Source organism: Acinonyx jubatus, chromosome D4 (genome assembly GCF_027475565.1).
Source record: "Acinonyx jubatus isolate Ajub_Pintada_27869175 chromosome D4, VMU_Ajub_asm_v1.0, whole genome shotgun sequence".
Taxonomy (NCBI): domain Eukaryota; kingdom Metazoa; phylum Chordata; class Mammalia; order Carnivora; family Felidae; genus Acinonyx; species Acinonyx jubatus.
The window spans coordinates 6,868,349-6,896,134 of NC_069391.1; the positions used below are offsets into that span (position 1 = coordinate 6,868,349).

The 27,786-nt window shown below is 55.8% G+C and overlaps 1 protein-coding gene across 5 annotated transcripts; it reads right to left on the bottom strand.

Moving 5' to 3' along the window:
- Positions 1-462: 462 nt before the first annotated feature.
- Positions 463-27,786, bottom strand: MIGA2 (mitoguardin 2). 5 transcript variants are annotated; one of them, XM_015062341.3, is made up of 16 exons: positions 27,633-27,786; positions 24,699-24,938; positions 23,876-24,028; positions 21,373-21,485; positions 20,086-20,215; positions 19,551-19,687; positions 12,850-12,967; positions 10,786-10,886; positions 10,070-10,185; positions 8,806-8,878; positions 8,526-8,612; positions 4,693-4,791; positions 4,252-4,386; positions 3,487-3,540; positions 2,619-2,735; positions 463-2,391 (listed from the first exon to the last, which is right to left on the bottom strand). In XM_015062341.3, exons 3-16 carry the CDS (start codon positions 23,904-23,906, stop codon positions 2,185-2,187), a joined length of 1,518 nt encoding a protein of 505 aa, XP_014917827.3. In that variant the 5' UTR covers positions 23,907-24,028; positions 24,699-24,938; positions 27,633-27,786; the 3' UTR covers positions 463-2,184. The 5 variants fall into 5 exon arrangements, with proteins under 5 accessions (XP_014917827.3, XP_014917826.3, XP_014917824.3 ...); XM_015062340.3 differs by having other exon boundaries at positions 20,086-20,203; positions 23,876-24,086; XM_015062338.3 differs by having other exon boundaries at positions 23,876-24,086.

A 27,786-nucleotide genomic window follows, 5' to 3' on the forward strand; every position in this document is an offset into this window, starting at 1 on the left:
TGGAAACATCTACAGATCTGGCAGGCTTAGGTCTGGTCCATTCCTACCTGCTCCAGCCTTTTGCACTGGCTCTCACGGGCTCAGCCATCTACATGACTAAACCTGAGCCTGCCCCCTGCCCCCGACAGCTGGTCCAACACCCGTCTTACAGACATGGACACAGGGGCCCAGAGAGAAGTGACCTTAGCTAGATGCTGCCTGAGCTGGATCCAGGCTGTCCCCCACCAGTGGCCTTAAGCACTGTGCTGACCACTCCCCCACCTCACCCCCAACCCTAGGGGCCGTCCCTGTCTGAGGGACCCATCCACGCTGCCGGGTTGCCAAGTGGCCTCAAAGGGGCTCGCCAGGCTTCCCTCGGCCTTTGCCCTCCCGGAAACTCCACCAACTGCACCCCAAGGAGCGAGTCCCCAGCGATGGCCCAGGAAGCAAATGGACCCATCAGCATGACAACGTGGAAGGACATTGTTTAATAAATCATTTATTTGACTTGAGGTCGATGCACACACGCTCTACCATACAAAAGTTGGAAGCTGCAACAAATCAAGTGCCAGAGGCAGTGCATGGACGTGTAAACAAAGACAAATGAAAACACTACTCTGAGTGATCTGGGAGCAAACCAGAGTAGCTGGGGGGGCCCAGGCTCAAGATGACATTCAGAGTGCAGGGGAAGTGCAAATGAACGGAATGTGGGGCTGGAGGGGAGGAGGGTCCCCCCCGGGCCTTCCCATGCAGGAGGCTGCTCCTTCCTGGACACCAGCCTCAGGGGGGGGGGGGGGGGGGGTTGGGGCCAGAGCCCTGGCTCAACACAGGGTCCTCCAGCCTGGGGGAGCAGGAGCGAGCGTGCAGGGAGGTGATGGGCCGGACCCGCACCACCCCTCTCCATTTCCCTTCTCTCTCCCTCCCAGGACCCCTTTGCCATTCGGGGGAGAGGGGCCCTGGTCTGAGGAGCCAGTCCTCCGGGGTACAGAGAACAAGGAGGAAGAACTCAGTTTCTCTGGGAGGCCTCTCAGCCTGAAAGGGGCAGAATCACAAAATAAAGTGTTAACGCAATAAATAAAACATCCCACCTCCGGTGAAAACACTGAGAGAAGTCAGTCCGCAGGGCTCACAGCACCCTGAGGATGTGGGGACAAGGTGGGGACGGCTGGAGGACCAGCCGATGCACAGCTGGAGCGTTTGTGCGTCGAGCCAACGGCAAAGCGCCCGGCAAAGTTTCTTGTCCTAATGAGGGCAGGGGAGCCAGTCCAGCCCTGGACATCCTCTGACCCGCCCGATGTGGTCCCTGGGCCCGCCACCGACAGCAGCACAGGTGACAGGCCTGCGATGAACCCTGGTCAGAGCCTCCAGCTCAGCCCTAGCACCACCCAGGGGGTTCCAGGCTCACAGAGGCAGGTGGGTGGGGCGGGAGGACCAGCCCCACCTGTTCCATCTTTGGTGGTGGCAAAGGGGAAGAGAAGTGACAGTCTTTGGCAGGACGAGGGAGTGTCAGAGGACAGCATCCTGGTTTCCTGCTTGGGTTTGCCAAGGGCCCAGTCCCCGCCCAGACGTGAGCACAAGGAAAGCAGACCCACCCCGTCCCACCCTTGGATGGTCCAGGCCTGCCACCCGTCTAAGGTACCCCTCCCACACCAGGCACTCTGTGGCCCCCACCCTCCCAATCTGGAGCTGCAAAGTCTCTAGGGTGGTGGCAGGGGTGGGGGCCAGCAGGCACTGGGCACCAAAAGACGGTCTCAAGCCCAGGTCCCTTCTAGCTCAGGCCATCCGTGGCCTTCACCAGAGCCCCACCACCCCGTCTTCCACTTCTACCTTCCCAGCCCCGTCGTCAGCAGCCCTCCGGCTCTGCCTGTCCCACCCCTCCTCACAACAATGTCTCTCTCTGACCACCTTCCTCTCCCTCAGGCCCCACAAGCCGCTGGTCCAGCTGCTGCTTTGCCCAGGGACAGCTGAGGGCAGTCAGGCAGGCCCCCAGGGCTCCAACCCTCTCCAAGGAAGTTTGCGGGGATTCCCAGAGGATCAGGGACAATTGCCCTAGGCCACCAAAGCCCAGGCTCTGCCGACGCTGACAGCCAGGGACACCCAGGCCCTTCGACACCAACCCTAAGGAGGGGAGGAGATGGCCTTTTCACTGCCACCGCCATGTGGACAAGACCCAGGCAGCACCCCTCCCCGAGCGTGCACCCGCCACTACTGGAGCAACTCCGGGGGGCCGTTCTCTCGGGGCAGCGCCCCGTTCAGGCCAATGCTGTTGGCCACCGGCGCCCCCAGGTAGCCAAGCAGGATCTCGCTGCGGCGCCGGGACAGCTGCAGGATGTCGTCTGCCAGCGCCGGCACTGAAGTGTAGCGCACATTGTCCAGGTCAAACATGTCCCTCAGGTACTGCACGATCTGGTGCTGGCGGGGAGGGCTGGCGTTGGGCCTCGGCCACGGCCCCTGCCGCCCTGCCCCCCCGCACTGACATCCTCCGGACCACCCAAAGCCCCTTGACCCTCCCGCAACCCGTCCACAGGCTTCCACCCTCCTGGTGCTTCCTCTGGACCCACGTCGGCCAGGCTCCCCCCAGGCACCCCCGCTCACCCCTTCTCGGGGAGCAGCCCAGGCAGGCCACGCACTCCGTTTACCTTGAAGAAAGCACAGACTTCAGCGAGCTGGGGTTTGGGTCCGAGGAAGCCAAAGGCTAGGACAGGGCTTACGTGCTCCGATACGGAGTAGAAATGGGAGATGAAGCCATCAGGCACCTGCAAAAGTGGTGAGGCTGAGGGCTGGGACGCGGCCAAGCTGGGGTGGGGGGCATATCAAGAGCTGGGCTTTGGGGGCCTGGCTCAGTCACGTGCTCGCTGGGTGACGCCGGGCAAGTGACAGGGGCTTTCACCTCTGGAGAATGGGGGGTAACCTCGGGGCGGCTGTGAGGACTACACGAGGAAGGGGGCGGGCTGGACTCCGCACCAGAAGTGCCCAGAGTACTCGGCAGTGGCAGCTGGTATCAGCTGGGCAGCAGGGCCTGGCTGGCAGAGGAGAGCGATAGATCACGGCCCAGTCAGAGCGCCAGGCGCTGCCTGGGAGTACAGATACCAGCCCCTGTGGGTGGGAGGGAGGCGACTCCACCAGCCACACCCAGATGCCTCCGCCACCGCCACGCCAGCCTCCACCCCTCTTGTGGGCCCTTCCTCCCTCAAGGATGCCCTTTCCCCGCAGGCCCTTCAACAGTTTCCGGTGGCCCACACTGTGCTGGGTCCTGGAGAGATTAAGCGGACCTATGTGTGCCTTCGAGGTCCCCCTGGGAAAGGGAGAGAGAAAGGGCAGGACAGGTGGCCAGTGCTGTGACAGAAGCCAGAAGGGACGGCAGGGCCTGGGGGCTCAACTGGACCTCCTTGCGGGGGGGGGGGGGGGGGGGGCATTCTTCTGCCAGGCCCCACCCCCAGCTCAGGCCATGCGGATTGGTCAGCAGCACTGGGGGCCCGCCCGCCCCGCCCCGCGAGGGTCACTCACCATCAGCAGTCTCCTCTTCGCTTTCAAGACTGACCAGCAAGCAGTGGCCAGGGCCTAAATCAAAGATGGGACCCCACCCAGGTTTCAAATGACAGGTCGGGCCTGCAGTCCCTCCCTGATCCCAGCCCTCCCCAACCCAAGCAGGAAGCGGGGGCCTGGTGCCTGAGCTCTGTTGCTTCCTTCCCCTCAACTAGGAACCAGTCACACCTAAATCTGACCCGGACTCTAACCCTTACTGCCGCAGGCCCCTCAACTAGCGGCTGATCTTCCCCGGGTTGCAGTTCCCTTCGCTGTGAAACGGCCATGGCCGAGCACCTCCACCTCATTCAGAGGTCGTGGGGGTCCATGGTCACCGCCTACAAACTGCGGGTAGAAGACGAGCCCCAGGCCATGTAGCACAGCTGCCTGAGGGGCCCTGCACTCTCCTGCTATTCCTTCCTTCTTCCTATGTCTTAACTTGACTTAATAACGTGCATTAAAACGGAGCAGAATTCACCACGGGAGACCACAGTGCAGAAGGAAACGCCCCCCACTGCGTGGGTTCTAAACGGGCGCAGAGAACATCAGCCTCCCCTGGGAAGCTGCTCCAGCGCAGATGCTGGTCTGCCCAGCCCACAGCCCCACATCGAGCGGGGGAGGGAAGCCTGCCCGGCAGGGTGACGGCTGCCTGACGGCGGGGGTAGGGGGCCCAGCCTTGGTGCCCAGAGCCAGGGACGGAGGAAAGCAGGGTCCAGGCCAACGCGTGGGGTGACGGGAGCCACCCACCGTCTCCTTGAAGCTGTCTGACAGCCAGCGGTTCCTCAGGACGGCAAGCACCGAGGACGGGGGGTTCTCCAGGTCCTCGAAGGCATCCATGAGTATGAAGTCCAGCACAATGTCGAAGAAGCTCATGCACACCACCTGTGAGAGGGCAGGGATGCTCTGAAGGCTGCAGGGCCACTGTCCGGACGGGAAGACCGAGTCCAGAGAGGCGTGGGTGTGTGGGGGCCTGGGTGGGAACACACAGGTGAGTGGGCGCATCCCTGGGCCGCAATGGGGTACAGCCGGGGCCGTCTCCCCAGCAGCCTGGGCCCGCTGGCAACAGCAACGGAGCCACCTCAGACCCTCAGAATCAAGGCAGAGCTCGGCACAGGCATCCCTTCCCTGCTCAAGGATGTTCGGTGCAAGGGACCCCAGGGCACTGGGGCTCAGCACAAACCAACTCACCCCACGGCCCTCCAGCTCCAGCCGCGTGGTGGCCCAGGTCTCAGGCTGCAGGGCATAGCCCATCATCTCCTCGTAACTCTCCAGGAAGCCTTTGGGGCTCTGTGGGGAGAAGCACAACCCACTCTGGTCATGAGAGAGGCTCTAAGACTCACTTGGACTAGATCACAGGGGCAGGCCTGTGCATGGGGGACAAGCCAAGGCAGGGCTGAGGCCTATCCCCGAGCAGCGGCCGTGGAGGACACCCGGCAAGAAGTGTCCTCTACCCACCGCTACGCGCCTCTGCAGACACCAGGCCACGTCTGGGAGAGGTTCAACAACAGCGCGCCCTGCAACGTCTCAGACCAGCTCACGACGGAGTACCAGGTGCCTTCCGGGAGATGCGCACGACACCATGAGCTCACTTTGCAAAGATGCGTGAGGACAGGAGGTTGAGTCAAGCAGCCAAACATTCCAATCTGCACGACCCCGGCTGCCACTGGTGAAACGGGAGAACCTGCGGCCCACACTCACGGGCCGATTCTGGGGGAGTCGGGGAGCTCCGGCTTGTTACACAACCAGCCCGGTGCCTGGGCCTAAACGATAAAGAGCATACGAGACCTGCTGCTGCCGGCACACAGGACAGGCTCTCCGCTCTCTGGGGCTGTGGGGCAGAGCTGGGGCTAGCGACGCCACGTGCACACGTGGACGTGCATCCACGGGCACGGAAGGCTGGGACGCGCCAGGGGCTGTGCTGATAGGGGCCAACTCAGCGAATTCGTGCAGTCTTAAGAGGAATGGTCCAGCAGTATACCCACTTTCTAATTAGGAATACCGAGGCTGCGGGAGATCAGTGATGTGCCCAAGAGCCAGGCAGGGTGGAGCGGACACACGACCGCACAGGCAGGTTGCCACCCCTTATAAAGAACTATGGGTGGAGAAGCCCCCAGACAGATGTTCGCCAAAATGTGAACAGGGTGGTGGAGTTGGGGATGGTTTTTCTTTTTGCTGTTATATATCTGTTGGGTTTTTGTGAAACGAGCATGAGTATTTCTATAATCATTTAAAGAAAAAAATAGAAAAACCATTTCTATTAAGTTTTAAAGAGAATTTGCTAGGATGGCCTTGACCATGACTTAACCTCCCGAAGCCTCAGTTTCCTCATACGTAAAGGAGGACGATGAAGATAAGGGCTGGCCAAGCATGTCTGACACCATCTTACAAGGTCCCTGGGGCACACCCACTCACACTGGAGAGGGTGCATGTCTGGCCCATGGACACACAGTGACGAAGTGGTCTGACTTCTCAAGTCTAGAGCCTGGGTGCTGTCCACAGGACTGGCACCCTCCCAGCTCTGCCTGCCTGCGACAACCCAACAGGGCTGTGTCGGTTCCCGCTCCAGTCCCAGGGCTCCGCACAGGTGAGCTCCGCTCTCCAGAATGCTAACCAGCCATTCACCAAACCTACGTCCCGCACCCGAGCGGAGGCAGAAAGAGGAGAGCTGTATTCCTGGGCCTCGCAGGGAGCGGCCACAGAGATCAGGCCGTCTGCTAAGCTCCTGGCACTCACCTTAGCCTCACCTGCCCACCCTTCACTTGTCCGCGTCTTCACTCTCTTGGGAGCCCACAGAGAACAGGCCAAGGGCACAACTGGGGTCAGGCCAACCTGGGTTCAAATGCCAACTCTAGCCTTCCCACACTTAGAGACCTGGACAAGTTCCTCTCCTTCCTCAGGCTCTGTTTCCTCATCTGCTGAGTGGACAGTGTAGTCAGGACTAAAGGAGCTACCAGAGGTAGAGACGTGTCTAAAGCTCAGGGCCCGCTGCCGGGTAAACAGCGGCTGCTGGGAGAATAATTATGCACTTATGGAGCACCTGCCCCGTGCCAGGCCCTGGGGCTGGGCACACCTGTGCCGGGACAGCTGTGGTCCTGGCCCTCACGGAGCTCACAGAGCAGTGACAAAGAGCAACCCACAAATGGGGTGCAGGGTGGGTGTGCTGGCGGGGTGAGCCCAAAGGCTCTTGGCAGAGTCCTCCTGAGGAGACAGACGGGCCAGCAGGGGCTTAGAAGATGGGGAAGCAAGGAAGAGCAAAGAAGGGGGGGGTGAGGGGGGCTTCCAGATGCCGGTGTAAGTTCCACCTCCTAACCTCGGTGCTGGGCACACGGGTTGATCTTTTCATTAAATCCTAGATATCTGTTTTTATACCCTCGTGTGCGTATTCGACAGTAAAGTAGTTAACAACAACAGCATCGAGGATCAGTGTTCCAGGTGTTTAGGGACCACCCTGTGCCATATGCGAAGGCCCGGATCAGGGAGAACGTCTGGAAGAGCCTATACGCTAAAAGCCTGAGCCCTTCGGTCTGGACGAGGCCAAGTGCACATGGCAGCCGGTCACAAAACGAAACTCAGTCTGTACCTCAAAGGCAGCGGAAGCGAGGGAGCACGTCAGGCAGTTGGGTAACGAGATCAGAGGCGTGTTTTGGGAACCATTACTCAGACAGTGAGGTGAAAGTCCTGGGGGGTGGGGGGAGGCATTTTCAAGGGCTTTGCTCCAACAAGGGACCGATCAACATGACAACTCAGGCAACCTTATTAATGAAGAAATGTGAAGGAATGGATACAACAGATTAAAAGGATCACTGAGACCCAGCATCGGCCAAGACGTAAGGAGACGCACTGTTACACAGCTGGCAGGAGCTTCGGTCCTTAAGTTGTTGAGGCATTTCAGACAGCAAACCGGGAAGCCCTTCTAACTGGGCCCAAGACACGGGATTGCCACATCTGGGTTTTGCCCCACAGAAAACCAAAGGTACCGAAAGAGGTCCGTAACAGACAGACTAGAACAGCAGTGTGACGGGGGAACGTCAGACACAACCGTAACATCCACCCACTGGAGCAGCAACCGAACCAGTCAGCCCTCCCAACGGACTACTGCGCAATCAGTAAAAGTAACCATACCTGCTGACATGGACAGATAGACAAGATACGCTCTTACACAACACAATAAAGCTGCCCAACAGTTTGCAGGGAGCTTTGGAAATTAAACAACCATGTCCAAAGGTTATCAGTCCATGAAACCGAGCAGGAGAAACACCTCGGTCTCTGGCAGGTGGGGCTCACGGAGACCGATGATGGTTTGCATTTTAGAGTCACTAAATTGTGTAAAACCGCGTGATGGTATCATCAGGTAAAAAGCAAGACAGGTCTTTGGGGCGCCTGGGGGGGCTCGATCGGTTAAGCGGCCGACTTTAGCTCAGGTCACGATCTCGTGGTCTGTGAGTTCGAGCCCCGTGTCAGGCTCTGTGCTGACAGCTCAGAACCTGGAGCCTGCTTCCAGTTCTGTGTCTCCCTCTCTATCTACTCCTCCCCTGCTTGCTCTCTGTCTCTCTCAAAAATTAAACAAACATTAAAAAAAATTTTGTTTTAAAGCAAGACGGATCCATATTTTTAAAAATTAGTACAGGAGGGGCGCCTGGGTGGCTTTGTCGCTTAAGCGTCTGACTTCGGCTCATGATCTCGCGGTTTGTGGGTTCAAGCCCCGCGTCAGGCTCGCTGCTGTCAGCTCAGAGCCTGCTTTGGATCTTCTGCAATTCCCCCACACACCCCTCCCCAGCTCACGTGCATGTGTGCTCTCACTCTGTCTCAAAAAAAAAACATTAAAAAAAAAAAAAAATTAGCCCAGGAAACCCCCCTAAGCCTTTTCTAGGAAACTCCCCTAGAGCTTTCAGGATGAAGTCAAAGTTCCTCAGCTTGATTTCAGATTAGGTTTTGTTTTTTTTTTTTTAACAGAACCAAATAAAAGTTACAAAAATAAAAATAAAAAAGACAAGGTGAGAAGAAAACCTGAAAAAAGCTACCTTCTCGGCCTTGGTCATCAGGCCCGTCACCATCTGCCGGCCAACCTCCCCGAAGAAAAGCTGGTTGCTCCTGTCTTCCAGAAGACCCTAAGGAATGAGGAATGGAGGGGAGCGAGCCGTCGGGCTGGCAGTCCCCCAAAGCTGGCGGAGAGGTCAGTATAATGGGCCAGGCAGGTGACTCTGTCTGTGCAGAGGAGCCAGGGGCAGGAGCAGGCCTGGCAGACCTGCCTGACTGTCCCCAGCCCCGGCTTCGTCCTCCCCAGGCGTCCCCGACACCCACCTCGAAGGCTTGCCGCACACAATGCAGCTTGGCCAGAAAGTCCTGGTCACTGTAGCAGCCCAGCAGCTCAGTCCTGTGGGGAAGCACACACAGTCACACCCCCTGGGCCCCGTCCAGCGACGCTCCTGTGGGGTCGGGGTGGAGCCGTGCGTGGCCCCGCCTCAGCCAGGCAGCGTGACTTTGGCCAAGTGCCTGCCCTCCTCTAGGGCTCGGCTGCCCCCAACCCAAAGGAAGAGGCTGACTAGCTGGTCTCTGAGGACATGTCCTCAGGAGCACTGAGTACAGCTGGCCGGTCTGGACACTGGGAGTCGGGCCGACCTCGGCCTCCTTCAGGCCCCAGCCAGCAAAGGACCCTCACTGGCAGGGGACTGGAATGGCCAAGCAGGTCCCAGCTGGCAGAGTGCCAGGACAGGGGGCTCCCGCCCATTCTGGCTACCCGCATGCACCTCACTAAGGCTTCAACCAGGCTTTCCAGCCATGTTCGGTCAGTGAACTTTTTAAAGTTTATTTATTTTGAGAGACAGAGAGAGAAAAAGAGAGAGAGACAGTGTGTGTATGCACACGTGCGCAAGCACAGGGAAGGGGCGGAGAGTGAGGGAGAGACAATCCCAAGCAGGGGATTCGAACTCACGAACAGTGAGCCGAAATCAAGAGACAGAAGCTTAACCAACTGAGCCCCCAGGTGCCCCTCAGTCAGTGAACTTCAAATGCACATGCTTAAATCTGGAGTCACGGCCAAAAGTCAAGTTCCGAGTTCCATATCAAGTGGCAAAACTAATTTAAGATGAACAAGAAACCGAACTATGCCACAGATAAGAAAACTGAGGCCAAGAGAGGTTAGGCAACCTGTCCTACGCACGACAAAGGGACAGAACCCGGCAAGGATCGGGTCTGTCTGTCCCCAGAGCCCGGCCTCGGGGCCGCTGCCAGGACGGATTCCTTTGGGACACAGGGCTCAGAGAGAGTGCCCACTAACAGAATGGCTAGAGCCCTCTGACAACTTCGCGGAAGTAGAAATCATGGTTAACTCACTAATTACACGGGTCTGTGGTTGCTAGTTTCGGGCCCGTCTGTCTCGGAACCTAAGGCCGTCCTCAGCCCTCCACGTCTGGGTCAGGAGCACCGTGGCCCTCGGCCAGCCTGTCCAGCTGAGTCCTCACCAAGCACTGCTGGCTGGCTTCTCTGGCCTCCGAGGGGGACAAGGTGCACCCACCTGCCCCCTACCCGCCCCCCCAACCCCCCGCCTCCTTCCACACACGCTCACCTGAGGGTCCGGCAGGGCACCTTCCCCTCCTTCACCAGTTGCAAAGCCTCCTCGTAAGCGGCGGCCGGCCTGGAGAGCGGGATCGAGTAATCTCCCACCTGCAGGGACTCAAAGAGCTGGGGGGAGGGTGTGCAGGAAGAGGAAGGTCATGTCAAAGCCTCTGTCGACCGCATCCCAGCGGGTGAGGGTGCCTGCCCAGGGAACACCCGAGGGCCAACATCTCAGAGGGGATGCCAGAGGGAACAATGAGCCAAGAGGCCAGAGGCCTAGATTTCAGTCCTCAGCATCCGCATCTCCAGGAGCCCTTCCCAAAGGGACCATCTGCTGGACAGGTGCCCACACTTTCACCACCCCCCCACCCCCCCCTCGGGCAGGACAGCTGGGCCTGACACGTGTGGCCGTGACAGGAGACTAACGCCAAGCAACAGGCATGCAGTCTAAGAAGGGAGAGGTCAGTGTGGGCTGGAGCCATGGGGGTGGAGACCCCTGCCCTCACCCACAGGACCTATGACCCCAGCTTCGCAGGCTCCCCTGTCCCCAGCAAGTGCGTGGAGTCCCCAGGGAGCCGCGCTTGGTAACTGCCAAGTTCCGCCCCTGTCAGAGGAAATGCCTTCGCTTTCCCGTGACCCAGTGCTCACAGTGAGAGTTCACACAGGGGCCTGGACTTCACTCCACCCCGCCCTCCCTCTCTGCCCATCCACCCCGTGCCAGGTCACCTCTGTGGCAGAGAAGAAGGAATCCTCAGAGGTCAGGCTGTCTTCATCGTCCGCCCGTAGATGCAGGGAGCCCTCTGTCAAGGGGAGCATGAGGGTCCTCTCTGGGAAAAGCAGGAAGAGAAGGGCTGAGCTGAGAGTCCGAAATCACCGGGCTTTTTGGAATGCGCACGTGCCCAGCTACCAACATGCGATTCCGGGCCAGATGCTGCTACTGACCACGCAGCTCTGATTTACTGAACACTCGCACGTGAAGATTCTGGGCTCACGGCCTCAAATGAATGGCTTCTTTCAACGGTACGCCATCCTTGGAGGTGGGCGCAGTTAGGCGCAGAACGAGGCTGCTGAGGGGGCCATGCAGCCGCACCCTGGGCCCGATGGCCCCTGAGCTCTGCACGGGCAGGCTCCGCTGTACTGGGCGGCCCCGAGCAAGGAGACTCCCCCCTCTGACAAACTGAAACTTAGCCACTGGTCAGAGCTCAAGGGAGTCCACGGGCCACCTGGCATTGCCAGCCCCACCCACGCAAGGCCTGCAGGGGTCCGGACCTTCAAGGGCTCTGAGGAAAGGTCTCCCAAATAAGCAGAGACCGTGGCCCTAATGGCCCCACCAGCCTCCCCTGCCACATGGGGAGGCCACAGGGGGCAGGGTTCCTCCTCAGGCAAAGCCACTTGGAGACAGGCCATGGCAGGGTATGTCGAGGTAGCCAGCCCTTGCCAGGCCTGCGTCGCCACTGGCAGAGCTGAGGGGCCGGACACGGGAGTCTGATACACCCCCTCGGGGCTGACAGCACCCAGAGAAGGGTCCTGGGGCCCGCTCACTGCGTGCGGTCTGACACACGGCGGGCACCAGGAGAACGATGGCCGTCTGGCTCAACATCTTCATGACCTCTCGGCGACATCATGTACTTGTACCTCAGAGGAGTAGGCAATAAGACGACTTTTTCCTTGGCCCTTTGGCCTGTTTTCAACTAATCTCCACATGAGCCATCGCTTCTGTCTACCTGGTGCCCACAGAAGAGGGCTCAAACCAAAAGCCTGGAGCAGCCGTCAGGGGAGATGCCAACATCCACACCTGAAGGTGTGCTCCCGAGGGGATGGGGCAAAGCACACTGGCCAGGGACTCCCAGGGCCACACCAAGCCCTGCTCCTGTCTGCTACGTGTAAAAGACCGCCACCGGGGTGCCTGGCTGGTTCAGTCAGTAGCACATGTGACTCTCGATCTCAGGGTTCAAGCCCTACGTCAGGTGTGGGGATTGGTTTAAAATGAAATCTTTAGGGGCACCTGGGTGGCTCAGTCAGTTGAGCGCCCAGCTCTTGACTTCGGCTCAGGTCATGATCTCACAGTTCGTGGGATCAAGATCCACGTCGGGCTGGCTCTGCACTGACAGTGTGGGGCCTGCTTGGGATTTTCTCTCTCTCTGCTCCTTCCCTGCTCACATTCTCTCTAAGTAAAAAATTAAACTTTAAAAATAAAATAAAATAAAAATAAAACCTTTAGGGCACTTGTTGTGATGAGCACTGGGTGTCATATAAGAGTGAAGAATCCCTAAATTCTACTCCTAAAACCAAAGTTACGCTATATGTTAACTAACTAGAATTTCAATAAAAATTTGGAGGAAAAAAATGTTCTCAATGAAAAAATGAAAACTTAAAAAAAGAATGCCTCTTTTTTTTTTTAAATATACCCAGTAAGTCTTCACCTTGCTTTTGAGTCGGTTTATTTAGAGAGAGCGTGCACACGCGAGCGCAGCAGAAATAAAAGGAGAGGGAGAATCCCAAGCAGGTTCTGCGCTGTCCGCACAGAGCCCAATGCAGGGCTTGATCTCAAGAGAACTTGACCTGAGCCAAAATCGAGAGGCGGATGCTTAACGGACTGAGCCACCCAGGCACCCTAATGCCTCTGCCTCTTGAAGCCTCAGTTGCCCCATCTATGCAATAAGGCAGTGATCAAATGAAGTCCAAAGGCTCTGAGGACTTTGAGGGAGCCCACACCCCGGTCTCTCGCCACCTCCCACCTCCACCCTGCCCCCACCCCATCCCACCCCAGCCCATACCGGGCCAGCTCACCAAGGTCCAGCAGCACGCTGTCGGAGGGGAAGGTGGACCCGAACTCCTCCTGCAGGTGGTAGGCCCGGTGCAGCAGAGACTCCAGCTTCTCTGCAAACTCCCTTCGCTGTGACTCTGGCTGCAATTAAAACAACGGTTCGAGGGGCGCCTGGGGGGCTCAGTCGGTGGAGTGTGAGGCTCTTGATCTCAGGGATGTGAGTTCAAGCCCCACGTTGGGTACAGAAATTCCTTTAAAAAATGCAATCTTTGGGGTGCCTGGGTGGCTCAGTCGGTGGAGCGTCCGACTTCAGCCAGGTCACGATCTCGCGGTCCGTGAGTTCGAGCCCCGCGTCGGGCTCTGGGCTGACGGCTCGGAGCCTGGAGCCTGCTTCCGATTCTGTGTCTCCCTCTCTCTCTGCCCCTCCCCCGTTCATGCTCTGTCTCTCTCTGTCTCAAAAATAAATAAAAGTTAAAAAAAAAAAACAACGGTTCGATACTCCCCAGCCAACAGCCCCTTCCCTCACCAATGATGGCGGGGAGGGGAGCAGGCTCTGGGGCCCGGCAGCGAGAGTACGTATCTAGACCTGAGCTGCCCAACACAGCGGCCGGCCAGTCACACAGAGCGACTGAGACTTGAAATGTGGCCTGTCCCAACGGAGATGTGCCGTAAGTATGAACACATGCCGGATTTCAAACACTTAGTGCCGGAAACCCACCAACGAACGAACAAAAGTCCTCTGAAACATCTCCATGATGTTCCACGGTGATCGCGTGTTGAGATGACAATATTTTGGATATACTAGACCACAGAAAATGTATTACCAACGTGATTTTTACCGGTTTCCTTTCGCTTTTGAGCGTGGTCTCTAGGAAACTTTAAATGAGCTATATGGCTCCGCACGGAACAAGGCTGCTCTGGACCCCAGCAGACCTGGGTTGTGTCCTCGGCACCACCAGTTCCAAATGGCGTGACCTCGGGTAGACGACCTCCTCATTCTAAGCCTCTGTTTCCGTATCTGTCAACTGAGATGAGAGTACCTACTTCCTAGAATTTTAGGGAAAACTTGAAGGAAAGAGGGTATGCAAAGCCCTGCACACAAGACTGGCCTGTGGTGATGACCAGTATGTGTTGGCTGTTGTAACAATCATTGTGATACGATACACAACATGCACGCAATGTGGAAGCTGTAATATAATACTCATCATGTAAGACATCTGATATATATACATGTGTAGTAACACTAATACAGTCACTATTCCACAGTTCCCAATTCCACTGTTACTACTAACCGCGTGTGCTCGGGAACGTCCTGCACCCAAGGGGCAGCAGCCTGTGGCTCAGTGACCTCCCCACTGCCCTTGGCCTCCAGGCTGGTATGTGGAAAGAAACACCACTCCTTTGACCCCAGGAGCTTCTCAGCCAAGGGGCCAGGCACGGGCAGGCCTGGCTCTGTTTTCCACCAACGCTGCCAGATCCTATACCTGCAGGTAACCGGACTCTGGGGAGGAGACGAGGGCCGGCTCTGGCCTCAGGCGCCTGGGGACAGAGGTGGAAGGGCTCAGAGGAGGACGGCGATGACGGAGATGGCTGCCTGCACTGAGTGCTCACCCTGAACCAGGCACTTCGCTGCTCAGCCTCACGGCATCCTCGAAGGCAGGTGGGCCTACGACCCCGATTCACGGAGGAAAACTCAAGGGAGGTTAAGTGGCCCAGCCTGCCCAGCTAGAGCCTGGCAGAGCCCAGGGAACCTCAGACCCACCGTCCACTTGGCCCAACTCCCCAAGAGAACCAGACCCCGCACAGCGTGGCCGGCAGAGCCTTGTAGCTCTGGCAGAGGCCTGCCAGTTCTCTCTCTGCGAAGCGGCCTCGGGTTAGGGAGCGTTTCTCTGCCGTCATGGTCACACCGAAAGCGCAAATGACAAGAGAAAAAGCATAGGCTGAACTTCATTGAAATTAAGAACTTCTGTGCTTCAAAGGATGCCATCAAGAAAGTGAAAAGACAATCCCCAGGATGGGAGAAAGTATCTGAAGATCCTGTCCCCGATGAGGGACTTGTATCTAGAATGAAGAGCCCTTACAAGTCAATAATAAAAAAATATAACCATTCGTCTATGGGTAGACACTTGGATTGCTTCCGTATGTTGGCTATCGTAAATCCAAGTGTCCATCCACAGGTGAATGGATAAAGAAGATGTGGTCTACGAGGGTGCCTGGGTGGCTCAGTTGGTTGAGCGACTGACTTTAGCTCAGGTCATGATCTCACAGTTTGTGAGTTCGAGCCCCGCGTCGGGCTCTGTGCTGACAGCTCAGAGCTTGGAGCCCGCTTCGGATTCTGTGTCTCCCCCTCTCTCTACCCCTCCCCTGCTCACGCTCTGTGTCTGTCTCTCAATAATAAATAAACGTAAAAAAAAAAAAAAAAAAAAGGAAATGTGGTATATAAATACAATGGGGTATTATTCAGCCATAAAAAAGAATGAAATCTTGCCATTTGCAACACGTGGATGGATCTAGAAAATATAATGCTAAGTGACATAAGTCAGACAGAAACGAACACCGTGTGATTTCACTCTTATGTGGAACTTAAGAAACAAAGAAAAAAAAAGAGACAAACAAAAAAACAAACTCTTAAATACAGGAAACAAACTGGTGGTTGCCAGGGCAGCGGGGAGGGAAACGGATAAAGGGGATTAACAGTACCCTTAACATGATGAGCGCTGAGTAATATATAAAATTACTGAATTAAAAAAAAAAAAAGACAAATAACTTAATTAAAAATAAAGCAAAGGATCCGAATAGACATCTCTCCGTAGACCTACAAATGGCCAATGAGCACACTGTTAGCCCAGGGAAATGCAAATCAAAACCACAATGAGATAACTATTTCATACCCACTAGGAGGCCTAGAACCAGAAAGATGCAAAAAGGAGTGTTGGTGAGGACATGGAGAAATCAGAACCCGCCTAAACTGCTGATGGGAACGTAACATGGCACTTACGGAAAACAGGCTGGAGGGTCCTCAAAATGTCAAACATAGTGTTACCACAGCACCCAGCAACTCCACTCTTAGGTACACACCCAAGAGAGTTGAAATCTCGTGCTCACACAAAAACCTGCACACAAATGGTCATAACAGCGTTCCTCCGGAGAGCCACAGAGTAAAAACAACCCAGGGGCTCGGCTCTGTTGAGCGTCCAACTTTGGCTCAGGTCATGATCTCGCGGTTGGTAAGTTCGAGCCCTGAGTCGGGCTCTGTGCTGACAGCTCAGAGCCTGGAGCCTGCTTCGGATTCTGTGTCTCCCTCTCTCTCTGCCCCTCTCCCGCTCACGCTTTGACTCTCCCTCTCTCAAAAATAAACATCAAAAAAAAAAAAAAAAAACCCAAATGTCCATCAACGGATGAATGGATAAATAAAATGTGGTACATGTATACAATTGAATATTATTCAGCAATAAACAGAAATGAAGTAGTGATCCAAGTTATTACAGTGAACCCTAAAAAAAATATGCCATAGGAAAGAAGCCAATCATAAAGGCTACTAATTGCATGACTCCCGTTTACAGAAATGTCCAGAACAGGTAAATCTATAGAGAGGAGAAGTAGATGAGTGGCTGCCTAGGGCTGGGGGGGCACAAAGGGACGGAGGGGGTCTGACAAAGTACATGGGATTCCTTGGGGAAATGATGAAAATGTTCTAGAGCTGATTGTGGTGATAACCATACAGCCCTCCGTATACTAAAAGCCAATGAATCGTACAATTCAAAATGGAACTGGATGGAAATGAATCATATGGGATACGAATAATATTCTAAGAAACCTGTTAAAAATTCTTTAGCACAGAAAACCGCCTGGAAGGATACCAAGTGGTTATGTCTGGATGGAAGGTCATAGGCATCAATATACTGACACTAAAGATCATTTCTTGAGCAACTACTATGCGCCAGGGTCCTACGGCTGGCAGTGGCATCCCGCCGAGGGGCCCAGCACGCAGGGAGGCGGAAGGCTCTGCCCAAGTGACACAACACGAGCTGCGCATCAAACACTGGGCGTTTTGTCCCCCCACTCTTTTCCATTCCTATAGTTTTCACTATTCTTTAGGGAATTCTTCATCGCTTTCAGGAAGAAGACGATGAAAGTTCTAGAAGGTTCACATGCGGTCTTAGCAATCAATACCATTTTGGAACTAAAACTGCCTCACTTCCCTTCGACGACCTGACAGAGTCCTGCAGGTGTCCATCAGCGGCCACAGGCAGAGGTGACCCGGTGCAGCTGTGCCCTTGGGCACCAGAGGCTTTGTCACCCCCCCGGGGACCTTCTCTGATGTTCCTGTAGCGACACTGCTCCTTTTGTGTGGCAGGCCTCTGAGCCAATGTCCCCAGCTAGAGAAGAGGGCACCACACCTTCAGCCGGTGCCAGGCATGTCCTCATCCTTATACTTCAAACTATTTCCCAGGCTCCCCTGCCAACTGGCTCATGGCCAATCAAGGCGCAGGTGGAGGAGGTGTGGAGTGGGGCAATGGGCAGAGAAACTCCTCTCCCAGTCCTGACTCACACCGTATCTCTGCCCCACCCTGCCCAAACGGGGCGACCCCTGATGGTAAGCCCCCTCCATGGTTCTGGGTTCTGTGGCTCCTGAGCTCTGGGCACACCCCCTCCAGCCCGAAAGCTCTCGGCTCCTCCCTCACCTGGGCCACCTGCGTAATTCCCTGGGCTAACCTCCCTTTTTAACACCCGAAGTTGCTTCCGTTTCCTGGCTAGACCCTGACTGACCCTCCAGAGACTGTCAGACTGCTCCCCAAAGAGCCCCCGCTTTGTCCTCGCCCCAGCAGAGGACAGGAGCTCATAGGTTTGTCGTTGTTGTTGTCGTTTAAATACAGAAAAGTACAAAGACTCAACAACAGTCCATGGGCGCCTGGGTGGCTCGGTCGGTTAAGGGTCCAGACTCTTGATTTGGGCTCAGGTCATGATCTCTCATGGTTCATGAGTTCGAGCCCTGCATCAGGCTCCACATTGAAAGCACGGAGCCTGCTTGGAATTCTCTCTCTCTCTCTTTCTCTCTCTCTCTCTCTGCCCCTCCCCTGCTCATGCTCTCTCTCTCAAAATAAATAAATGAACATTAAAAAAATACTAAACAGTCCACAATCCTATCGCCTATACAAACCCTCCCCATAAGCAAGGCTTGAAATCAGGAAAGACAAATGATAAAGTGACATGAAACCCCTTTCCCCCCTTTCCTTGTAGACCCTCTCCTCACAGACCACAGTTAATAATTTCCTGCGTTATCTTTCCAGAGGAAAGGAAAGATCCACATGCATACCAGCAGTTACCAACTGGTACACATGTACATAGATATGTCTTTAAAACAAATTTTTTTTAAGTTTATTTATTTATTTTGAGAGAGACAAAGACAGCTCGAGTGAGAGAGGGGCGGGGGAGAGAATCCCAAGCAGGCTCCGCACTGTCAGCACAGAGCCCAACGTGGGGCTCGAACTCGCGACACCATGAGATCATGACCTGAGCCAAAACCAAGAGTCAGACGCTTAACCGACTGAGCCACCCAGGTGCCCCTGGATATGTGTCTTTTTCAACATGGACACACACAGGTCATGCTATACACATTCCACATCTTGCTTTTTTCGCTTAATGACATATTGTGGAGGCAGCAGCCTATCAGCCTATATAGAGCGTCCTCAGCCTTTTAACGTCTGCGTGGTACTCCAAACCACTTTTTAATTTTTTTTTTTTTAACGTTGATTTACTTTTGAGAGAGGAAGACAGAGTGCGAGCAGCGGAGGGGCAGAGAGAGAGAGGGAGACACAGGATCAAAGGAGGCTCCGGGCTCCGAGCTGTCAGCGCTGTGCTGGACGCAGGGCTCGAAATCATGAACCGCGAGATCACGACCCGAGCCACCCGGGCGCCCCTGCTCTGGACCACTATTGATTTGACATGTAGATAGCTTCCTTTTGTTTTTTTTTTTTTGCCTGGTCTTTAACTGTTACAAGATAACGCTTCAGTAAACACCTATCCCAAGAGGTATGTTTGCTATGCTTTACGCCAAAATTTTTTATTTTAGCTTTCTTACTTTCTGTCTCCTTTCTGACATTGAAATAAATACTGACTGGGGCACCTGGGCGGCTCAGTCGGTGAAGCATCCGACTTCGGCTCAGGTCATGATCTCGCGGTTTGTGGGTTCGAGCCCCGCGTCGGGCTCTGTGCTGACAGCTCCGAGCCTGGAGCCTGTTTCAGATTCTGTGTCTCCCTCTCTCTCTCCGCCCCTCCCCCACTCACACTCCGTCTCTGTCTCAAAAATAAACATTAAAAAAAAAAAAAAAAAAGACAGAAATACTAACAGTGCCAAATGCACATGTAAAGAAAAGACAGGACACAGGCTGTGTGATCCACTCAACTGAACGCAGGCTACTTTTCCCCCCAGTCCTTCATAAAATGCCCCTTTTCCTCACATAGTGGGGATCGGGGTGTGATCATCACCATGGATTACTGGGCAATCCCCAAGCGTCGGGCATGTGCTAGGCACGTCACGTTGAGTATGTGACCTGGCTGGATCGACACCCTGGTCGGGGGGAAAACTCCCACCCAGGACAAGCGACTGCCTGGCACAAGGCCAGGCTGCCACCCTGCCTCCCGCGGCTGGCTGCGGCTCCAACCCCCCACCGACCTCCTCCACGGCTGGGAGCTCAGAAAGACACAGGAGAGGACCACCTACCTCAGACAGCACCTCCGAAGCAGTCTCGGGGTTCCGCAGGCTGTCCCCCGGCGTGGGGGTGCTGCTGCTGTCCCCTCTCTGCCCCACGCTCAGCGCCTGCTCCCACTTCTGTAGAGCCTCCTCGAACAGCTCCATGCCTGAGCCCGGGCAGGAAGAGAAGCGAGAGTCCGACCTCAGTGGCGGAGAACAGCTGGGCCCCACACAGTGTCACTCAGGAGGGGGCTCAGGAGACCAAGGAGGCGGGAGGACCCCCAAAGGACAAAAACGGGCAAGACTCTATGAGCCCGGCCCTGATCACTTTTCCACCGTGGCTCAGGTGACAGGCCTCCGTTCGGACCAGGGTTGTTCCTGGAGACTGTCCCCTGGCCAGAAATGGCTGAAGAGCCCTGAATGAGGGTTTGGGCGTCCAGGAGCAGGGTTGCAAAGCGGCACCCGGAAAAGTGTTCTGAGCCCAGCCTGGGCTCCCGAGAGGAGACCATTCTTCCCCCGACTCTGCTCCAGGAGAGCCCCCAAGGCTGGCCTCTTGGCCCCATACCCTGCATGTAGAGACTCTCCGCATTGCCGTCACCGGCGGTCACAGACTCTTCCATCCCTCTGGCATCCCATGGTCCTGAGCACGCAGCCGTGGGGCTGGATGAGTTCACTGCTACCATCTGGGCACCAAGCAGCACAAGGACCCGAGGGCAAGGGGTAAGGCCCTCCCAGGCTCTTCGTAGGACCCGAGCCCCTCCCACCGCCTGATCATGTCGCACACCCTCTCCGAAGACCGTCCCCGAAGCCGGCCCCTGGCACGGCGACCAAACCCTCAGCACGGCCTGCTTCCACCAACTCTCAGCCCCTGACGGCCCCTTACACAAGATGTAGAAGTGGGAGGAAATGGAGGCCAACGCCCGGTCCGGGAACCAGCAGCCTCCAACAAAAGCCACCCTGGGTCCATTCCCTGTTCTGGGGTTCTGTACTGGGAGGACTAGGAAGACTGAGGGAGCACCCACCACGCACAGGGTGGGGCAGAGCCCGCACTCGCCACAATTTCTTGCCCTGCCAAGACGTGGGCTCCTCCAGGCCAAGAGCTATTTCTTGGTCACCCCTGAGTCCCCAGGGCAGAGCCCAGCTCAGAGCTTGCTGAATGGATGGGTAAAGAGATGAGCAAATGAGCCCAGAGCCACTCTCCAGGAGAAAATACGCCCTGTGTCTCATTGATCTCTATATCCTCAGTAGAGTCCCCAGCATAAAACAAATGCCTGCTTGGTGCCTGATGAATGAATGAATGAATGAATGAATGAATGAATGAATGAATGAATGTTCATAGACCAGTATCTTCCCCACAAGACCACAAACTTCTCTTCTGCACCTATCCACCTTTCTCTCGCCAATGCCTGGCACTCAATAAGTGATCAGTGACAGTCTCTGAAAGCCTGCATGGATGGGGCGCCTGGGTGGCTCAGTCGGTTAAGCGTCCGACTTCAGCTCAGGTCATGATCTCACGGTTCGTGGGTTCGAGCCCCGCGTCGGGCTCTGTGCTGACAGCTTGGAGCCTGGAGCCTGCTTCGGATTCTGCGTCTCCCTGTCTGTCTCTCTGCCCCTCACCCACTTGCATTCTGTCTCTGTCTCTCTCTAAAATAAATAAACACTAAAAAAAATTTTTTTTGAAAGCCTGCATGGATGGACGAGCGAATGAATGAATGAATGAACGAAGAGACCGAATGAAATCTCTTCTGCTGTCTTCCCACCAGTCTGTAAGCTCCCCGAGGACAGCAACTAGAGCCTATTCTGTGCCAGGGACTGAGCCCAGAACCCCTGGTGCCCTCCCCCAGGTAGTTACCGAAGCCAGGCTGTGGGAGGAGCCCGAGCGCTTGCTGGGCTCGATGGAGGAAATGCCACTCAGCGTGTCGTTACTCTTGCTGCTGGGGCTCTGCATCCTCCGGCTGGCGTAGCCTGTGAGGAACAGGAGGGCAAGGGTCACGCAGGCTTTGACCCGAGGCTATGCACAGGCTATTCCCACCTGCAGGCGATCCTCTCCCTCACCTGGGAGCCTGGACTCCCCACCCTTCTAAGGCAGGGTGACGGCTGCCTAGTGCATGCACCTAGCACAGTGCTACACCCGTGCATGTCATCCTGCTCACTGCCATGTCCCTGTCACCCAGTGCAGGGCCTGGCCCAGAAGGCCCCAGATCTGCCAGGTGAGTCTGAGAATGAGGGCTGACAACTTCCCCAACTCCTCCTCACTCAGTTTCCCCTGTGTCGCTGACTAACTGATTTGGAATTCTTCTCCTTCCAAGAAGAATTTGAGACAATAACTTTTTTGGGGGGGAGGTGGGGAGCACAAGCGGGGCGAGAAGCAAAGAGAGGGAGACAGAGGATCCGAAGCAGGCTCTGTGCTATCAGGCTGACAGCAGCGAGTCCGATGTGGAGCTCAAAGTAACGAACCCGAGATCATGACCTGAGCCAAAGTCAGACACTCAACTCACTGAGCCACCCAGGTGCCCCAGGGTAGCTAGGTGGCTCAGTGGGTTGAGCGTCTGACTTTGGCTCAGGTCACGATCTTGCAGTTTGTGAGTTCGAGCCCCACTTGCGTCGGGCTCTGTGTTGTTGGCTCAGAGCCTGGAGCCTGCTTCAGATTCTGTGTCTCCCTCTCTCTAGCCCTCCCCCTCCTGCACTCTGTCTCTCTCTCTCTCTCTCTCAAAAATGAACATCAAAAAAAATTTTTTTTAATACACACATGGGAAAACATTTTTAATAGGTTTTTTTTAAAAGTTTATCTATTTTGGGGTGCCTGGGTGGCTCAGTCGGTTAAGCGTCCGACTTCAGCCCAGGTCATGATCTCACAGCTCGTGAGTTCGAGCCCCGCGTCGGGCCCTGTGCTGACGGCTCGGAGCCTGGTGCCTGCTTTGGATTCTGTGTCTCCCTCTCTCTCTGCCCCTCCCAGCTCATGCTCACATTCTGTCTCTGTCAAAAATAAATAAACTTTAAAAAACAAAAAAATTAAAAAAAAAAAAAGAGTTTATCTATTTGGAGAGACGATGCAAGTGAGTGGGGGAGGGGCAGAGAGAGAGGGAGAGGATCCCAAGCAGGCTCCCCGCTGTCAGCACAGAGCCCGATGTGGGCCTCAAACTCATGAGCCATTAGATCACGACCTGGGCTGAAGCCCTGCACTTAACTAAGCCACCTGAGGCACCCCCACACACAAAAAAATTATTTTAAGTGAGAAAAGTAGGGAGGGGATGATAAGATAACACCAGAGATGGTGGTGGTGGTACAGGGCAGGCGAGAGGCTGGTGCAGAAACGGCTCCAGGTTTCCCAGGGGTCAGTGCCAGCCAGAAACCCAGCCTCCTCAGCAATTCTCAGGTCCTAATCTAGACTAGCCTAAAGACTCGTTTTTCCACTTGCAAAGGGAAAACTTCCCTTTTGCAAGGAGAATTCACAATTAAAAATCATTTTCACCTCGGGGGGTTCTTTTTTTTTTTGCTTCTTAAGCCAGGTTTCTCCCAAGATGTGAGCCTGTGAGAACTTCCTGCCTTGGGAAGAGGGCCACATGACACTCAGGTCATGGGCAACGCTGGGTTGCTGGGTTACAAGATAAACAGGGGCCATGAGGGCTTTGAAAGCCACAGCAGCACACACAAAACAGTTTAGAGGCTACCAGGCAGGGGCTGGGTTAGAGGAGAAGGGCTGACCGCGAGGGACATGGTGGGTGGGGATTGAGAGCATGGCTACGGGTGTTACACAAAATTACGTGAAGAATTGTATGCTAAAGAGGCACCCAGGTTTAAGCGTCTGACTCTTGGTTTCTGCTCCTGAATCTCTCGGTTTGGGAAATCGAGCCCCGCCTCAGGCTCCACACTGATATCGCAGGGCCTGCTTGGGATTCTCTCTCTAAATAAATTAATAAACTTAAAAAAAAAAAAAAATGCACACTAAAAAGGGTGAACTTACTGTATACAGAGTCAACCTTAACTTTTAAAAGGGGGGGGGGGGGGGACAGAATACCATATGGCTCTGAAAGCACATGGCCCTTCTTGCTCCCACGCCAGGAACTTCCCTCCCTGGGCTGCGTGCCACCAGCCCCCTCTGGACCCCCAGGTGCTCCCAAAGGGTCCTCAGATACTAAGAACAACCGCCACCAACAGGACATGTGCGCCCGGGGCGCATCACCCACCAAATCCTTAAGGCGACTCAGGGAAGGGTTTATTGCCATCCCTGCTTCACAGACGAGGGGAGATCAGCTTGGAGACGGGACGTCACTAGCCCAAGATCCAACAGCGAACGTGGGGCCCAGCCAGGACTTGACTCTAGGTCAGGCCCTCCCCCACTGCCTCACACCTACCTTTCTTCACCGACGGCACCTTCCTGGCCATGAGGATGGGGAGGGGCACCGTGCCCAGATGTGCGCCTCCGATCTCCGGGCCGACCTGCTTCTTCCTCCGCCGTCGCCTTTTTAGCTGGTGGGCGGCCAGGGCCAGGGCCACAGTCCCCAGGGCTGTGGCAAAAAGAACCTTCCGCAGGCCTGGAGTCAACCGTAGCTGGGAGAACGCAGACTGCAGGAAGAGAGGGAGGCGGCGGGGCCCAGAGCTCCGTGGCAGGCAGAGCTGCTCTGGGGAGCACCCAAGGGGTGGAGGGTGCCTCAGGCACTCAGGGACTATTTGCTGACCAGGAATGATAGAGAGGCAGTCGCCCCAAGGGGAGGGACCTGGCCAGGACTTCTGAAACGTGGACCACGGAGATGTAAAGAGGGGGAACTGGGGACAGCAAAATGACAAGGCCACAGAGATCACATCTGGGGTCCAGGACGTGTCCCTAACTCCACGGGTCATGATCCTAACAGCTGCAGTGGCTTTAACGAAGTGTCAAAAGACCTGGTCAGTGACAAACATTTGAGGTTGGCAGAGAGGGCATCACTGACCCCTCTTATAGACTGAAAAACTGAGGTCAAGTGCTCATACAGCCCTAGGGTGAAGAGCGGGCTTGGGGCTCCAGATTCCTAACCTAGTCCTTCTTGCTGTGCTGAAACAGGAGACCCCAGAAACCTGGGGTAGCAACAATGAGGGAGAAGCTTTCCCAAATGCTAGGGACCCTGAGATGAGGGCCTCAGTGTTTTGGAGACCAGAGGGGTAAAGGCAGGACCACAAACCCCCCGCCCCAACCTTTACCTGCCCGAACGTCGTGTACAGGAACACAGGGATCTCAGCCACCGTCATGGCCAGGGCCTGGATCACGGACATGCCCTCGGTCCTCCGGAACGCCATGGCAGGACCAGCACCCTGGGCAAGAGCCGTCGGGTCCAAGAGCTTCCAAGAAGAACGTCTTCAACTGGCTGCTGGCTGGGTCCCAGGCACCGTCCACGCCTCAGAAAGACAGAAATGCACATACCAGAGGGTCCTTCCACAGAGCTGAGAGACGAATGACCAAGTTAGACACAGTGAAATGCTCACGTGAACACAACGAAATGCCCCTAAGAGTGTCCTGCGGGATGAGGTGGGGGCAAAGCCTACCAGTACAATGCCAGGCCCAGAATCGGGCCCCTATCTTCTGTACCCACCAGCAAATGCCCCACAGACCCTCTGCCCGCCCTGAGTCCTAGGAGCAGAGGACAGCAGCACTGGCATGTTGGCCCAAGAACAGACCCAAGGCCTGGGAGATGGGACAGTCACCCTCAATCCTGGGGCTTTACGCCACACTTTCACCATCTTTTCAAACCCCGCGGTCCATTGGGTAAACAAAAATGTCAAGCTACCAAAGGGTCATGCCCCTGACTGGGAATCATTATACCTTTTTCATCTCCCGCAAAGCCAAGAATGTTTTTATTTCCTGTGGGCTGTATTATGAGAACAAGCAGGGTATTTCCTCAAATAACAACAGCTCCTACACGCGACGTGTGCCCTTTGTGCTGAGTTCTTTGTGCTGAGCTCTTTACGTATGTATGTTAGTTCACTGAATCGTTACAATTCTGTGAAGGAGATGCTAGCTAGCCGCCCCCCACCACCACCCCATCTTTGCCAATTTCCAATGAGGAATGTGAGGATCAGAGTGGTTAAGTCAGGAGTCCATGGTCATACAGCTAGTATGGGGTAATGTGGACTTGGGCCAAGATCTACTGAACTTTAGACTCTGGGCTCAATACAACCCTTTAGCTAAATCTGACATGGAGCTGGAAGCCGCAGGACCACACACACTACCGGGGCAACAATCCCCTGGGGCCTTCTGAGACCCCCTGGGTCCCCCCCCCCCCCCCCGCCCCATCCCAAGCCAGCGAATAAGCATAAGCATCTTAAGCACACTTTGCCCAGTCTCCAAGATCCTGCAGAGTGCTCCCCACCCCTCCCCCAACATAGACCAAGGATGCCTTCAAGGTCTCCCGGGACCTCAAGCGGAAGGAATACACAGGCCAGGACAGACCCCATCAACCTGGGATGGCAGCCAAAATCACTGGAACGGCACAAGAAACCGTTTATCCCCAGTGAGCAGGAAGGATGGACGAAGGATGGACGATCCCACCAGTCTAACTCTGGCGCTCGGCTGTGTGCATGAGGGGGCGGCAAGCAAGGGCACAGTCTAGGACCAAGGAAACGGTCATGTTGTCAAGGCTGTGAGGCTTAATTTGCTTAGCTGCAAATTGCTTAGCTGCAAATGGAACTATGCAACCTCCAGAGGTCGGGGCCCAGGTTAATATCACAAACCAGCCCTCTCTTCCCCCGCTCCCCCAACCTGGCCTGGACCTAGGAGCAGGGGAGACGAAAACACCAGAACACCGGGGGATCAGCAGCTACTATTTCCCAAGCGCTTACTACCGTAGGGCAGGCTTGGAACAGGCGCTCCCTGGAAAGCGGTGGCCTGTGAGTCTAATCACTCACAGACGCCCATGGCTTATGATGGGAAAACTGAGGCCATGAGAGGCAAGCGGCCTGACCGACCTCGCTAACTGACCAAGCTGGGGTGTGACCTCAGCTGCAAAGGATCCCAAAGCTATGGTGTTTCCCCTGAGCCGTCCATTACAACTGCCACCTCCCTCTCCACGCCACACCTGAAAGATTTCGGGGCGCAAGCGAGAAGAGCCCACAAGGAGTAACAACAGTGAGCCTGAACACATGCTCCAGGAGTGAGAGAAGCCTGGGAGGCCAGGTGTTTGCCTGCAGGAAAGTCAAGAGCAGCCTCAGCTGTCCCAAAGGAGAAGAAGAGTCGCACGTGCAAGGTGACAACAGGGGCCCCCAAGCCCGCTTTGCTCCAGGGACAGATCCACAGACTCAGCTCAACTGTGCCCTATTCACCCCCGACACAACCCAGGAGAAGCCTCCTCTTCTCTATGACAGCCTGTAGCAATGCTCCCCACCCTCGCACATTTCCAATGCCATTCCTACCTGGACAAGTCACTCTATAACCTTGGACATAAACATCCTCATTCTACCGCCACTGTGGCACTTACAACACCCTCAGCCCGGATGCCCACATCTTGCGCAGGGGCACCTCCTCCCTTGAAGTGGGCAACCCCATTAATGACTCTGGCCTGAGCATCCCGCCTTTCCTCCTTGACCCCATCAATGTCCCGGACCCAGGCATTCCTCTGAACCACCCTCTGCCCAGTCTCTCTTCATTCCACATTAGGTAGCTTACAAGTCTGACCAAGCTGGGCGCTGGGCACGGGCCACTCCCACACTGGGCCTCAGCAACATCCCCTTCTTCAGGGTCTGTTCATTTCATCTTGGTTATCACCCTGCGCAGCCACAGTTCAGGCCCCCTCCCCTCTTACCCGACCCCCGGAATATCCTTGAGGGTCGTCCAGATGCCCACCGGCGACACCTCGGCCGGCGCACCTGCTTTCCCAGCCCAGGTTCGGGTTCCCGCGCCCCTGCAACGTTCCAGGCCCGGGCATCTCCTCACTGACCTGGTACCTTCCGTTCCACCTCTCGCGACGCCCACGGCCCGGGTACCCGCTCATTCCAACCCAGGCCCTTCTAGTCCGGTTGAGCCCGGACACCTGCGCTCCCACCCAGTCCTTTGCTCAGACCCGGTTCCCGCCAGCTGCAAGCCTCCGTCCCAGGCCCTGCCGCGACGCCCGCCGGGCGGGCTCAACCAAAGCCGCCACTCACCCAGGATCCCATCGCTGCGGAAGGGCAGCGTCTCCTTCTCCAGCGCCCGCGCAACCAACCTCGAGGACACCGCGGGGGGGGCGTGGCCCCACGCAGGGCCAATCCTTCTTTGACCAATGAACGTCGCCGAACTGCCCCGTGCGGCGTCGGCCTC